At 32.9% G+C, this 16,589-nt stretch overlaps 1 protein-coding gene and 1 long non-coding RNA gene across 4 annotated transcripts in view; both read right to left on the reverse strand.

Annotated features, from left to right (window-relative positions):
• LOC127701029 (uncharacterized) overlaps positions 1–16,589 on the reverse strand; it is a 101,050-nt gene that overhangs the window by 18,189 nt on the left and 66,272 nt on the right. For both annotated transcript variants that reach the window (XM_052204799.1, XM_052204798.1), the window contains exons 9-12: positions 13,079–13,141; positions 9,350–9,875; positions 7,921–8,031; positions 6,610–6,812 (exon numbers count right to left, since the gene is read on the reverse strand). In XM_052204799.1, coding sequence (XP_052060759.1) covers positions 6,610–6,812; positions 7,921–8,031; positions 9,350–9,875; positions 13,079–13,141 — 903 coding nt within the window. The remainder of the gene's footprint in view (positions 1–6,609; positions 6,813–7,920; positions 8,032–9,349; positions 9,876–13,078; positions 13,142–16,589) is intronic.
• On the reverse strand, positions 421–4,903 carry LOC127701038 (uncharacterized). 2 transcript variants are annotated; one of them, XR_007981805.1, is made up of 3 exons: positions 3,942–4,903; positions 2,707–2,786; positions 421–1,068 (listed from the first exon to the last, which is right to left on the reverse strand). It is a non-coding gene; the product is annotated as an uncharacterized LOC127701038 (long non-coding RNA). The 2 variants fall into 2 exon arrangements; XR_007981804.1 differs by lacking the exon at positions 3,942–4,903 and having other exon boundaries at positions 2,707–3,934.

Below are 16,589 nucleotides of genomic sequence, written 5' to 3' on the forward strand. Positions count from 1 at the left end.
ATGTAGAATTTCTGAAATCTTCACAATTTTAGCATTTGTGCTAATTTTAGACATTTGTTGTCTAAAATGGATATGGCCACTTTTGTTCAGTCTTGATATTTAAATACATGTTGTATTTGATGATATTACATACACATATAAAAATTGAGACTTGGTGCTTCTTACCTAGAAAAGGGGGTCCATTTTTTATATTGGAATTAATCTTTATAAGCTTTTTGTCAAATATCAAGCAGATGCTGAGAAAAGTGTTACTTAAATTTTGTGACGCTAACATGAATGACAAATAGTGATCCCTATGTAGCTTCTCGGATAAAAGTCGACATAACAACAATGTTAAGTTTCCTCATAGAATGTAACCTCAAATAACTTGAGGCATGTGAATAAGAGTTAGCCTATTACTACCACAGACAAACAAAAATATTTCAAATGGAAATAAAATTTATTTTATACCTACATGAATAAAAACAAATATACAGATAAATGGTTCAACTGTCGTGCAGACATTTTAATTAAAATGGTTATATAACTATTCAGGCTGTTTGCTTATAATTTTACTGTCATATAATATTAGCGGAGTCTGCCATAAAGAGAAACATGCAAAACGGTCTGAAAACATGCAAACAGTGATAAGATCTGAAGCCAGGTTGGATGACTATTCAGGTCTAAGTTAGTAAGTATGCATCAATGAGAGCTTCAGTCAAAACATCCTGTTGTAATATTGATTGTGTTTCGTCTGTTTTCCTCTTTTCTACTACAGATCAGAACACTTTATCGACTTGTATTGTGCAGGTAAAACAAAATTCAAAATCAAATCAATAATTTCTGATGATAATTTTGTAGAAAAAGCCATTGGATTTTTTTGATACATCATCCCATGCCAGATTCAATTGGTTCCTAAATGGTGGATACTTTCCATTTCAAAGGAAATGCAAGCCTCTGTTGAGTTTCTCTTGGTCAGAAATGTTATCTGTTTCCCAATCTGATGCTAAATATTATGAAAAATTAGTTGATGCTGTGAATATACTCCTATGAGAACCTGAGTATCTTTAATTTGGCTTTCATCTCCATCTAAAAAGATAAAAAATAAATCTACAAATGTACTTTAAAAAAAAAATATATCCCTTATTAAATTAAAGATAAATGAATTCTCAAATATACAATGTCCATGATATATGAGATAACTATGAAATCTCTTTGGTTGGGACCCAATGAAAAAAAAATATATAAGATATCTCAACTGGTGGAGTAAAATCATTGCTTTACCACATCTAGTATATCTGATAAAACCTCAATGTCTTAATGCAAAAACTTAACCAAACCATTCATGCAGAAACTGTAGGCCAAAGTGACCTTATCAATAGTAACAATTTTGTACTACCCAAGATATCTATCCACTAGCTATAGTCAAGTATCAATGTAATACCATGTCTATTATCTTACAGAAAGACCTAAACACACAAAATTTACAAAGTTGCTCAAGTGGAAAATGTAGGTCAACATTACCTTTATAAAAGTGAATCATGTTGGACTATCCAAAATCAATACACTGGTTAAGTATCAAAGCTGTACAATTTTGTACCCGAGATATTGACCTTAATGCAAAAAACTTAACCATGTCACTCATGTGGAAAATGTAGGTCAAGGTGACCTAATTTTTATCATTTACCCTATTGCTCTACCCAAAACCTATTCACTGGTCAAATATCATAGCTATACTACATGTTTTATGACTATATCCCGTGTCACTTAAGTGAATATGTAGGTCATAATGACCTAATTATAAATGTTTATTAGGAAATTCTAATATGAGGTTTTTGATTGAATCCAAGTCCATGATAAAACTAATACAAAGCTATACCCAGTACTGTAAATTCAGAAATTATTGCGTGCATTAATAACTAAGATTTTGTAATGTAATTTTAGACTGAAATGCGAATTTAATTTTTGCAATATTCAGAAAAATCCAGTTTAAATCATATAGTAAATTTCAAAATGCGAGTTTAAATTAGTGCGATTATAACCCTGTCGCATTTTTCGCAATGATAAAAACCTCGCAATAATTTCAGAATTTACAGTAATATTTTTGACATTATCACTTTTTTGGTAATGGTTAAAAATTTTACCACTGGTCGTCTCATGATTCCCTAACCTCCACCCCTTCCCACTAAATATATCTCTGTACATTTTACAATCAGTTTAAAATTTTCAAAATGCCTTTCAATTGCCCCTGTAAATAAACTATGTGGGGATGTATAAGAACCCTGCCACATCATATCTCTGATTTTGTTAGATGTATTTATGCTCTGTGCCAATCTGATGAGTTAAGCCTCAACTGACACATGACTGATTTCTTATGTTGTACTATTACACTACTGTCCCAGGTTAGATGAGGGTTGGCGCCTTCAAACGAATTTAACCTCAAAGTGGTTGTTGTTTGTTTCTGTATACCATATTTGTTTTTCGTTCATTGTTTTGTACATATATTTACTCATTCTAAATAGTTTAACATTTGTGATTTCTGGGCCTTTGATAGCTGACTATGCGGTATGGGCTTTGTTCATTGTTGAAGGCCATACAGTGACCTATAGTTGTTAAATTTTATGTCATCTAGTCTCTTGTGGAGCATTGTCACATTTGCAATCAATTCAAATCAATTCTTTTTTTTTATAAATTCAATAACATTCTCATACATGTATGTTTTCTTACCATAATCTTTTTTGTATCAACTATGATTCCTCCATCAGCTACTGTTTGTCTAATCTTGGTAAAACACTGCTTGCAGAGACCTACAATGTATGCCTTTGTGAAAAAATGGAATAATGCAGCCAGTCAATGGTACCATACACACTAAAAACATCAATAAAACACGATCATGTCAATGTCCAGATGAGCAATGTTTCAGCGTGAACAATCAATCAATTTATAAACCTGTTGTTCTACGGCATGATGCCAGCGGATAAATTATAATAGAAAAATCTGTTTTATCAAATTAAAGGTTGAAACTAATTTATTTACAAAAAGGCATGCCTCATTTGAATACATGGACATGATGGAGACATTATTAAAGTCAGTAAGCAGAATGAATATCAGGACCACATGTAAAACGTAATACAACTTCAAGTGAGAAACTCACACCCTATAAAAACCTAGATTTTGTGCTTTCATTTCAGACAAATAAAAGGTGAATTGAGATTTTAGTGACAAAAACAAAACAAGTTTAACCTCACTACATTTATGTGTGCCCTTTCCAACTAAGGAATATATTATAGGTTGGTTTTTACATGTACATGTAATACCGCCGATATGTCCTTGCTTCAATAGATATTTATAATTTACAATTTTTTGTATCTAGACCATATATACATGTACATTTAGTGCAGGTTGTTTTTTTTTATATTTAATGACTCATTTCTGGTAATTTACAGCTCGCAATTAGATGGTGGTTGTGCATGTTGCATATATCACATATCTACATGTATTAGAAATAAATGCCTTTTTCCATATACATGTATATATGTTCATTGTATCACATAATTATATACCTCGCCACTATGTCATGCATATGTGGCAGTTTTAAAAATTAATCTTTTCATAATACAGTGGTGGATCCATCCAGGGAGGGACCGGTGGTCAACATAATTATGACGTCTTGAAAGGCCATTTTATTTTATGGCTATGCCTATGGCGCCTGCGTCGCAATAAGGCGTCAAGCATGTCAAAGCAAAAAAAATAAAATAGCCTTTCAAGACGTCATATATATTTGGACTAGGGACCAGTTGGTTAGAACCTTTCCTTTTTTTTGCTGATTAATGCTTTTGAATAGGGACACATGGATGAACCTCCCTTTTTATCCTCCTAAGAACCACCATCCTCCCCCCCTTTTTTTTAAATTGGCTAGATCCATCCCTGTCATAATTAACTAATTTATTTTTGTAGTTTACCTGACCCTTTTGGAATTAGTTGTCATTACAAAAGTCAGTATTCTTATGATAGGGTTAGTGTGGTTCCTCCATCACTATCAGCTTTTCACCTTTTGGAGTTTTGCCTAAATGTCAGCAGGACGATCTTTGAATCCACACTTTGTTGAATAGTCCCGCCAATATATCCCCAAAACGTCTCTGTGCCATCGGCATGGACATATTGACAATTTCATAGCAGCACGATCAACAGAAAGCAATGTCACTTATGTGTATAAAATACTAGTAGTCCTCCTGGAACATGTGGAAAGTTTGATAAACAGGCCTCACTGCCCTCAGTGCGGTGGATAAATTCAAGGTGGTGGTGGTGTCCTTTGTACAAAGATAAACCTTGCCTAACAGATGAGTTGTATAGGGTTTTGATTGTCCACAACAACCTCCAAGATTAGAAAAATCGGACCGAACAGAGACGTCTGATTTTCATAACTGGAAGCTGCCATATTGCCAGTGAAAGATTTCCACTAAGGGAGACAATTCAACCACAAAAATAACTTGAGGCTACCTTTGGGTAACTTAAAGTTAAATTTTGCAAATTAACAAAAAAAAAAAACAAACATTTAGCCAGAAATATTTTTCAACATAAAATAAATCAATTTTAGCCCAGTTACCACCTACTTTAAGCAATTTTAGTTAAATAACAAGAAACAAAAACAATTAGAATTATTGCATTTTATGGTTATTTTAATAGTATTTTTGATCAACTTTCCATTATTTGCCAAGCTGAAAATTTTTACCTGTCTTAGAACTGATATACACCTTTCACAATATTATAAAAGTTAAGAATAAAAAATATGATCTTGAGAGGAAACTGCTATTGAGTACATGTAGTATATACAAGTTGTTTATAACATCTGTTGCGCGAACTTTCTGGCAACCTGCCAAAAGGTCCGAAATTCTCAAAAAGCTATTTTTTTGGTTTAAAACTAATGTTCCTTCACAATATGGTAAAAATAATATTTCATTTAAATGCTATATCAATTATCCAGACCCTTAAAAAGTGCCTAAATAAGGTGTATTTTCTAGCCATTTTTTAAAATAATTCACTAATATGCAAATCAGGCGGTTTAATGGAAAATAGCGCAAATTAACAACAAAAATTTTTTTTTTATCTTAACTCCTGAACACCTAAAGTTTTTGGAAATATATATAATTTTGGCAAGTTGTAACTACCAATTTGGACGAAATTTGGGATTTTGCATGGTTTTATGGCAGACTGGCTCTTAAACGTACCTGTCAGAGTTATGAAAATCACTGGGACAAAGTCTGATTTTGATGTTTTCTTGAATTGGGTCCTATGCCAGGTCGGATCAGTTCTAAAGCCTACAGCAGCTTAATTGTGACCTATCAAAACGACTGGTTATCACGTACACCCATCTGTATTGATGGGCTACGGTTGTTATGTCAGCACTTAATATTATGATGTTTATTGTATGCTACGTCTTCCGCAGGAATAGGTTACCTTAATCCGAATTTTGCAAAACCTTTCGAAATATCAGTGCTCTTTAGCTTCGTACTTTACTTGAACTTCTTAGCTGTTCACGCGGCACTGATACTGTAGACGAAACGCGTGTCTGGGGTACATTTTGTTGTACCTGGTATATATAATGAGTTTATTGTATACTTGTATAAGGTTACATATTGGGAACACTAGGAAGGCAGCGTCTCAAAATCAGCAAACAAAAACCAAGAAAATAAGGAATCCTCCAATGGTTGCGGTTGAAGATATTGTAATGCTGACATTTTTTAACACTTTATATGAATTGTGTTTCAGTCTTTAAAATAAAGAGCAAAAACTTACTTTGTAAAAAAATGTAATTTTAGGGCAATAAGTCATCTGTTAAGTTTTGAGAAAGCAGCAGTAGGTAGAAATTGACTCTCTTGTGATTTTGGCTCTATCAGATTCAGTTATTTCTATTTTGTTATTAATAGACATTAAATACATTTTCACCGAATTGTTTTTGTTTACAATGGTTGTCATGTTTGTTTGCAGGCAGACATAAAACAAAACACACAAAGTTTAAACAAAATAACATTCAGATCCAAAGTTTGGCTAAATTTTATAGAACATTCAGATAACATGATTAATTGTAGAACCACTAAATCAATTTCAAAAAAATATGAAAGGCCATATCATCCGAACAATGTTGGATTACTGACTTCTGGTTTTGGATAGATAGATACGTATGATATTTGACGGGAATAATTATGTCGATGAGTTATCCACCTTTTAAAATACATAGGACAGTAATGTGCCTTTTTGTGCTTCTTTGTTTGTTTTATAGTGATTAAAATAATAACACAATGTTGACTGCTGTACCCCTGATTTTGACATTTTTTACCTATTATGTCTGATTGTTTTGTTCACACATCGTTGTTGATATAATGGAATTTGATGCGACTGTCATACTAGTGAGAGGTTCAGCTAGCTATAAAATCAGGTTCAATCCACATTGTTATCCATTTGTTTGATGTGTTTGAGCGTTTGATTTTGCCATTTAATTAGGGACTTTCATTTTTGAGTTCAGTACTTTTTATGCAACGGTACAATTACACAACGATTAAAAATATGAAGACAATGGATCATCAGATCAAGAACGAAGCGCAACTTTTCCCAATGTAAACATATATTTACCGTATTTTCATCGTCATGTAACTGGTATGCAGTTAACTGGTAGGATCTTTGGGATCCTTTTGTTGGTGTTGTGTCTGTTAATTTGCTGACGTCTTTTAAATTTGCCTCTATTTTGCAGCTTTCTGGGACGACAATAAACAGCTTTTTTTCAAAGTTATTGATTCCGCGATCTTTCATTATTTCTGCCCTTTTTCGTTTCACCTCTACGAAATAACAAATGGAAATTGCAAAGAAAATTAGGTTGATTGACTGCCAGTTGATTCACAACTTGTAATGTTGTTAAAATATAAATTATCGCTATTTCACGAAATTTTCCTTTGATCTTGTTAATGACTGATAATTTCCATTCTCATCACAGAATTTGAAATTGCCTTTCAATATCATCATTGTCGTGAAATTGCTTGGACTTATGTTGAGAAAATAATTGTGTGGAGTTCAAGATTACGTATTCGTTACAGAAAATAAAATAAAAATAAGACTTCTCTTATACTGAGTTTTACTGTGCGTACTGTTGTGCGTTTGTTTTTTCCACATTGGCTAGAGGGTCAGGAGCCTCTGGCCTTTGTTAGTCTTGTATCATTTTTAATGATAGTTTCCTGTTTATAATTTGGAGTTTAGTATGACGTCCATTATCACTGAACTAGTATACATATTTGTTTAGGGGCCAGCTGAAGGATGCCTCCTAAAGCGGGAGTTTTTCGCTGCATTGAAGACCCATTGGTGGCATTCGGCTGTTGTCTGCTCTATGGTCAGGTTGTTGTCTATTTGAAACATTCCTCATTTCCATTCTAAATTTTATCATCATAGAAGTGCGTCATTGTTTGTGATGATCAGTGGCGTCTGTCGTTGTTGAAAGATGTTTGTTGTTTTCTGTGGTTTGATTTAATCCTGGTATCTATAATGAGTTTATTTGCATGTTATGTTGACTACTATATTAATTGTGCTTTCAGTTTCTCAGTGATGAGTGTTTTTGCGTATTTTGTGCTGTATTTCTGTCACGTAGTGTTGTCATTTAAGCTATATGTTTTTTGAACATTGCCATAAAAGCGGGAGGTTTGGCAAGCCCTTTAACCAGGATCAACCAAACATTTTTTCGTTAAATGTCCTATACCAAGTCAGAAATACGGCTGACTTTACCGAATAGTTCGTTTCATTGTATGTTGGCGTTTGTTTGTGTTGCACTTCAGTGTTCCTGTTGTTCTTTTGTTTTCCTCGGTTTTGGTTTGTTACCTGAAATTGTTGTCTCTAAATCGATTTATGTCTCTTAAACACCGGTATAATACTGTTGCCTGTACTTATATCATAGCTAACCTGGCAAAACCTTGTTAAGGTAATTGACTGCATAACCCCATGCCAATCCAACTGCAGCTTCTCCTGGTCTCAGATATAAATCTGCCGACCTATCCAGTTCGACGTCCGAACCTAGAAATGTTAAATGCAACAATGATTGTTTTTTTAAAGTAACGAAAGTTGACTTTTACTATTAACAAAACGTACATACGATTTTGTGTATCTGTTGAACTACAAATGCTAAGTTTCCGTAAAAGCAACGAAAATATTACAATAGAAAAAGTGTATTTATGTATCGTGATGGTGAACTTTGAAGACATACGATAATATGATGAAAAGTTTAGATATTAGATTTTAGTTTGGTTCAACGAAATTTATACGATATATTTGGTTTACAGTTTGATTTAGAAGAAACACCGACATAGCTAGATAATACAATCAATTATCTAATTACTACCACAATTTGATATCAATAAGTATTGTAATTTTCATTGTTAATAATAAATGTAATACCAGTATTACAAATCTAATCTTAAATCAATCCTTATTCTATCGTATTTTTGGGAAATATTTTTACAAATTCAAATGTGACGTCACTTTGTGTGTGTTTTTAGAATTTCAAATTTAACGTCACTTTGTGCGTTGAGGCTTTGGGTAACTCGGCTGTGTATTTTTATGTGCTAGATTAGGTTGTTTTATGTAATGTATCCGTTTTTATTCTGTAGTTAGTCACCACTTCAGTTTTATCATGTATATCTATTATATAGTCATTTTTTTATAAAATTTACGGTTTGCAAAAGTATGAATTATTCTAAATAATAAGGATGTTCTTATCCCAGGCAGAAAACCCTAGCCGTATTGGGCACAACTTTTTTGGAACGTTTGGTCCTCAGTGCTCTTCAACTTTGTACTTGTTTTGCCTTTCGAACTTTTTTCGTCCGAGCGTCACTGGTTAGTCTTGTGTTGACGAAACGCACGTCTGGCGTATTAAATTTTAAACCTGGTACTTTTTGTTAGCTATTATTCGTGTGTTTCTCTGTCCTATATGTTCTCCCATTTATTTGTATTGTAGTCTTGTCATGTAATGTTGTCATTTTAATGTTATATTTAACATTGACATTACAGCGGGAGGTTTGGCATGCCACAAAACCAGGTTCAACCCACCATTTTTTTTCTTAAAATGTCCTGTTCCAAGTCAGGAAAATGGCCATTGTTATATTATAGTTCGTTTCTATGTGTGTTACATTTTATTGTTGTGTTTCTGTTGTGTCGTTGTTCTCCTCTTATATTTGATGCGTTTCCCTCAGTTTTAGTTTGTAACCCGGATTTGTTTTTTTCTCTATCGATTTATGAGTTTCGAACAGCGGTATACTAATGTTGCCTTTATTTACATGTAAGTTCTATAAGATAATATGAGAACAAATAACTAACAATGAACAATGAAAATTACCGCTCAAAACTTTGAACAAAGTGTGAACTATATCTGTGGTGATGTCACTGTAAGGAATGCAGGTAACCCATCTTAGATCATCATTTATGTGCAATTCATCGCTTTTATTGACAACGGCAACTGTTTGGACTTTTCTTGATTCAAGTATACTTTTCAATGCAGCAGCAATTGTGAAGGACATCAACGTTTTGTTCTCCGACCATATGCCTTTTGACATTTTATCAAACCAACCCTTTTCTGGTGTTGGAGAATCCTGTTTCTCGTCTAAAAGCACAACCCAGCGGCATTTAGTTGCAGCGAATTTTAAGGTTTCCAACCAGTCCTGTCCTAAACAATCTTTCTCCGACAAAATTTGCAGGTTCTTTTTTTTTAATTCTTGACTGATTTCTTCCACTGCTTGCATTTGCAACTTATCGTTGCTGTTGGCAAGTGAAGATTGAGCAACAAAAGCATCAAATTCATATACGACGTCTTTGTTTTCTTCTGCCGACAGTAGTTTTTTTTCCATCAATGAAGGTCGCGGTATCTTCATAAAATAATATAACGAAATGAAAATAATGAATTAGAATAACAAATGCGCATCTTGCATAGTAATGTTTACTAAATAGAGAATACGATGCATTTAATGAGAAAAAATTGAGTCAAATACAAATGGAAAAAAGTTAATAATATTTCAAAAAATCAGATAGTAAAAAAAAGAAGATGTGGTAATATTGTCAATGAAACAATTCTTCACAAGAAACCAAAATGACACAGAAATTAACAACTGTAGGTCTGTTTATGTTTTATTTTTGCTTAAACAATGTTAAATCGTTAATATCAACAGTGTGTATTTATACTGACAATCAAAAAGTACATATAATTAACAATTGTCTAAAATAAAACTATATTACAGCTATGTGTTTATGTATTAGAGCACATTCGAGACATAGTTGTTACTTAAAACAGCAAAGGCTGTTCTCAGTTTCAAATACGTCATAAGCATTTTCACAAGCCAAGTTTTCACGTATTCTTGAAATATTCAAATATACAATTCATATATAAAACCTTTTTTTATTAGAGATAATTAATCCGTTTCATTCCCTTATAGACAATGATCGAAGATCAATTCCATGTTGTACTGGTATGTCCGATTTTTACAGATATAAGCAGACATTGTTTTTACCATTATGGTGTCAAAGCCTTTCCGAATATCTTTTTTGATATAAATACACAATTCTCCAGATCACTTTCCACTTCTTGGAGATAAGGGCCTAATTGATGTAATCCCATCAATTATTTTTAGACAATTTGCAAATCACAATGATTTTTTTAGACAGATAGAATATATCATTATCCGAGACCGATTAACAAACCCTGAGTCCTCAAATAATAAAATCTATTCATTATATACCAATTGATATTCGATCATCATCTCTATTTTATTATTTACTGATACAAATTAGTTAACACAAAAATCTATGATAAACGGGACGATTTCAACTTCCCAATTATCAATTTACCATTTCTCAGCAGGAACATACCCTCTGCCACTTCGTATGGTGTTTACATATCTCAGTTGATACGTTATGGTCGTGCATGTTCACACTATACGGACTTCATATACAGGAGTGTGATCCTAATTCAGAAACTGCTCCAACAAAGTTATGAGGAGGAAAGATAAAAAATGACACTCCGTACATTTTATGGACAACATCACGAATATTTTGATCCATACGATGTGTCTTTGTCCAAACTAACTAAGGACATTTTCACACGTGTTAGATTGTGGTTTGTCAACACGTCGTTTGGTCTGATCTTTTAATTACCGAACGTGACTTATTCCCGATTTTGACTGTTTTGCTGAGTGTTAATTCGCATTGCTATAAGATGTGTCACGGTACTTTTCTATCCAAAATTCATGTATTTAGTTTTGATGTGATATTTGTTATTCTCATCGGATTTTGTCAAATATCTTATCGTTTGTAGTTGTAAATCTTATTTTTTTCTGTTGTATTCGTGTGTTATGGTAATTACATCCCATCTCCTTTGTTCTACCAGGGGTGATCTAAGCCGGATCACCCCTACCAGATCACCCCAGCTGAAGTTTCCTTGTTCTGCATGCTTTCCTTTGTTCTGTAACTTTTTGGCGGGAATGGTAAATCCACAATAACACTTAGAAATATTTATACGGAAAAGACTAACTTTCAAAATTTGTGTTGAAAAAATCCATTGTCTATGCTTGGGTTCGAACTAAAGACCTTTAGCATATAACTCCACACGTCAAACCCCTATACCCGGACGACTGGATACAAACTGTTAGTAATTAAACATATTTAAAGGAAACAAGATAACTCGTCCCACTCGAAATCGCCCAACTTTTTCACCAACTCGCCCCTTTTTTATAAATAGCGCCCCACTTTAGTACTATTTAAGTGAAGACTGTATCTGAGTGAGGAAAGTTGTCAAGACTAAATCCATCGTGGATTTTCTATTTTTCATAAGTGGGGCGAGTTGGCAGACCTTTATTCAATGGGATTTTAAAACTTTTCATAGGTTTGGCGAGTTGGTAAACAAGAGTGGGCCGATTTTTTAGAAAGTGGCGATTTAGTGTGGGGCCGATTGGCCAGTGTGGCGAGTTGACATGGTTTCATATTTAAACATCGTAATCGGGGGTCACAAAGGGTTTATATTATATAGTAATATATAAAGTATATTATAATGGATGTGTGGCGGTCTAAACTGGATTTTTTGAATTGTTAATGTTTTTTTCATATAATATAGAACAGCTTGGATGTAAAATAGTTATCCCATTCGGACTTGGTGTGTCAGTGTGAGATCACCCGCGTCCTCATGGGATAACTATTACAAATAATAATCACCCAGTTCATTTATTTGATTTTAGTTTTGGGTCAACTAAACTTATACGATATATTTGGTTAACAGTTTGATATAGAAGAAACACCGACATATAATAAGGTTATAACTTTGTATGATCGTTGTTTTCAAACACTTATTCACTGGCTATATAAATTTAAGAAACTGGCTGCACCAGTCTCCGACTTGTCAGTTTCACTTTTGTTTTCATTTGCATCCGAATCGTCGCGTTATTTTAATTGTGACACGATAATTTCGTTTTCACCTCCATCGTTCATTTACAACGTTGGTATAGCCGAATAAAAAGCCAGAATATTATCATAAAATATTTCATCACGATCGAAACATTGCCGGAATATTTATCATGTTGAATACGGGCAGTATTAGGATAAAGAAGTCATACGATACCCATTTGTATGTTATAATTGTCCAACTGTTGGTTTATCGGAATGATGGTTATTATTTTCAAATTAGATTCAGAACTGACCCTTAAATCAACAGAGGAATCACATTGAATTCATGTTTCAGTAAAATCTTACCTGTTATGTTGACTTACTGGGTAAATATTAATGTAGATCATATAGACCTGATTTTATAGTCACTTTTGCAGAGTATTCTCTACTATTGACAATATCATGGTAATGTATTTTTTAAATACAATTAATTTTTTATTTGTAAGACGCTATACTACAAGTGCTTGTCGATTAGGTTTGTGGTAAACAATACAAAAATCAAACATTAAATGCAAAATACAAAATTTAGTTACGGTGTTTTATATATAATATGTATCAAAATAAAAAAAAAACGTGAATCAACATTGATCTAGAAATGATATACGGAGAAAGCATTGAAATAGTCGATTCTTAATCTTACCTTTGTATTCTTTTCAATTACAGTAGTAGCTTTTGTAGTGCACGGAAAAATCATCTGCATGCTCTGTACCAAAACAAAAGAAAGATATGTTCTCGTATATTGCAGCTTAAATTGTTTTACAAACAAGGTAGAATATTTAGCATACAGATGGCTGCAGTCCTAACCTATACAGCAAGTTAACTTGATAACCAATCATTTGGTCTGGTCAAAGTTAACCTGTGACCGGATTTAGGACTGCTCAGACCAGTCCTAGGACCACAATGTAGCTAACATGAAAGGCGGACTCAGTCCTAGGACTGTTTTTATGTATTCCGAAAAGTTAACGTAGAAACAGGTCCGCTACTGATAAAAGTTAACTTCGAAACCAGTCCTACCATAAATTAAGATAAGTTAACTCCAACCGAACCAGACCTGATCTAAAATTAACTTTTGGCTGGTCTGCTTAATACAAAGTTAACTTGGAACCAGGACCGCTCTACATCAATTTAAAAAACAAATATATTTTATAATGTCTTTGTTTCTTGGTATAAATATAAAAGGCACCAATACAGAAATATAAAGTCAATTTAATACTTCCTTGATATAAAAAGTTACACTATTAAATACCTGTATTTTTAAATAAAGTACGCATAAAACTGTTCTTGTTATACAAATTGATATTTATCCGTGATCTGTTTTTCTATAAATTAAAAAACGATGTTGGTGCCAATGCTTACGGCCATTGACTATTTATTCCAATACATATCAAATTCTTTAAATGGTATAAACCATATTTGCACTTTATTACATGCATGTAAATTAATATTGCCACATGGTAAATCAGCAATATTTTTATAATAGAGATGACAGCACAATTGGAACACAATGACTACAAAATTTTGTCTGCATAAATTTAAAATGTCAGCATAAATTAAAAACGATGTTGGTTCCAATGCTTACGGCCATTGACTATTTATTCCAATACATGCATGGTAAATCAGCAATATTTTTATAACAGAGATGACAGCACAATTGGAACACAATGACTACAAAATTTTGTCTGCATAAATTTAAAATGTCAGCATGTCCTTCTTTTGTTCAATATATTGATACGTAACAAAATTTCAGTAGTTTTGATACCGTATCAACAAAAACGTACCATATTTGCATTTTATCATGTGAATCTATATAGCCGCATAATAATTCAGTAATATTTTTATGTCAGGAGGTATTGTATAATACAAATGACAGCAATATTGGAATAAAATGACTACAACATTTTGTACGCATACATTAAGAGTGCCATCATGTCCTCTTTTTTTTCAAAATAATGTCTTGCAACAAAATCTCAGTAGTTTTGATTACTCAGGCTGACTCCTTTAACAAAATAATTTAACCGCATAAACCAAAACTGACCATATTTGCACTTTATTATATAAATCTATACAGCCAGATAATAATTCAGTAAAATTTTATGTCAGGATGTATTGTATTATAGAAATGAGAGCAATATTAGAAAAAAATTACTACAAAATTTTGGCAGCATCAATTCAGAGTCCCAAAATGTACTCCTTTTGTTCGATATATTGATACTTAACAAAATTTCAGTTATTTTGATACCTCAGGCTGACTTGTACAACAAAATTATTTGACTGCATCAAGCTAAACAAACCATATTTTCACTTTATTTTGTAAATCTATATAGCTGCATAATAACTCAGTTATATTATATGTAAGAATGTATTGTATTATACAAATGACAGCAATATTGAAACACAATGTGATTACAAAATTGTGTCCGCATGCATTTACATTGACAGCATGAACTGTTTTTATTCAAAATATTGTCTCGCAACAAAATTTCAGTAGTTATGATACGTCCTTCTATAACAAAAGTAATTGACCACATCAACCAAAACTGACCATATTTGCACTTTATTTTGTAAATCTATATTGCTGCATAGTAAATCAGCAATATGTTTATGACAGAATTGAATGAATAATACAAATGACAGCAATATTGGAACATAATAACTACAAAATCTTGTCCACATACATTTAGAGTGTCAGCATATCCTCCTTTTGTTCAATATACATGGTATATTGGTAATTAACAAACTGTCAGTTGTTTTGATACCTCTGGCTGACTGGTATAGCACATTTATCTGAACGTATCAACCAAAACTGACCATATTTGCACTTTAGTATATAAATCTATATGCCTGCATTATAAATCAGTTTTTTTTTTCTATGTCAGGATGGATTGTATAATTAAAATGAAAGCTATATTGGAAAACAATGAATTCAAAAAATTTTCTCGATTAATTTAGATTGTCAGCATTTGATCTCTATATACATAATATTGCAGCGTCACTAAATTTGTAGTTCAGGATGGAGTGTATAACAAAACTATTTGACCGCATCATTCAACACTGACATGTCTGCATGATTACATTTGTACTTTATAATGAAAAGTATAAGAATTTCTCTTCTGGGAATGGTACACTGTTGTTATATTGGGAAAAAAGAACAATGCGATTACATATTAAAAGATCAGATCTGATATGAAAAGTCTTAAACACGGTAATCTGTCATTAACAGACCTGTCGTCAGGTCTGGTCAATATCAGAATTGTCCACATGTCTGGGCAGGAGCAGACATGTACACATGTCTGGTCTGGGGCAGACCTGTTCTCAGGACTGGTCAAAAGCAGACTGTTTACAGGTCTGGTCAGGAACCTGTCAATAGGTCTGCAGCTGTCCTAAAAAAGCAGACCGTAGGTCCGGTCTACCAACAACGAAGTTAACTTGCTTGTCTGCTTTAAATTTCTCAAGTTAACTTGGAAAGCAGTCAACAAGTCTGCTCCAAGTTAACTTTTTCGCACCCATCTGTATTAGTAATAGTACAAATTATGTATGGTGTATAGGGAACTCGGATGATTCTCGTTTAGAACTATTGTTTAAACGTAAAATGGTTCTGTTTAATACTTTACAAAATTGAAAACAACACGTTTAATAATTCCATGCGTCCGAAGCGCTTTTCTGGATTTACCTTCATCAGGAACGCTCACAGCCAAACATTTGAAATCCGAGGGATGTATAAGTACCGAAACAGTTCAAGAGCTATATGACAAAAATATTAAAACAAATAGCCAAATTCATCTAAGGTCAACTTTGCCTGAGGGAGTTGAAACCTTAGTTTCTTTATAATTTCAAAATTTAACAACGGACAATTTTAGAAAGGTTTGTTATAAATCATGTCAGTACCGAAGTACTGACTACTGAGCTGATGATACCCTCGGGGACTGATAGTCCACCAGCAGAGGTATCGACCCAGTGATGTAAAAAATTGAAAACAACACGTTTAATAATTTCATGCGTCCGAAGCGCTTTTCTGGATTTACAATTGGAGAACTGCAGGTTTTTATCATTTATATAAAGTGCCATTTCAAAATCTGACAAAATTTAGATGAATTTCATATGGTAAATGATTTGTTTATCCAATATTTTTATAATAAAGACGGGCAAAAGGT

The sequence above is a fragment of the Mytilus californianus genome, unplaced genomic scaffold (assembly GCF_021869535.1).
Source record: "Mytilus californianus isolate M0D057914Y unplaced genomic scaffold, xbMytCali1.0.p SCAF_5, whole genome shotgun sequence".
In the NCBI taxonomy this organism is placed as follows: Eukaryota; Metazoa; Mollusca; class Bivalvia; order Mytilida; family Mytilidae; genus Mytilus; species Mytilus californianus.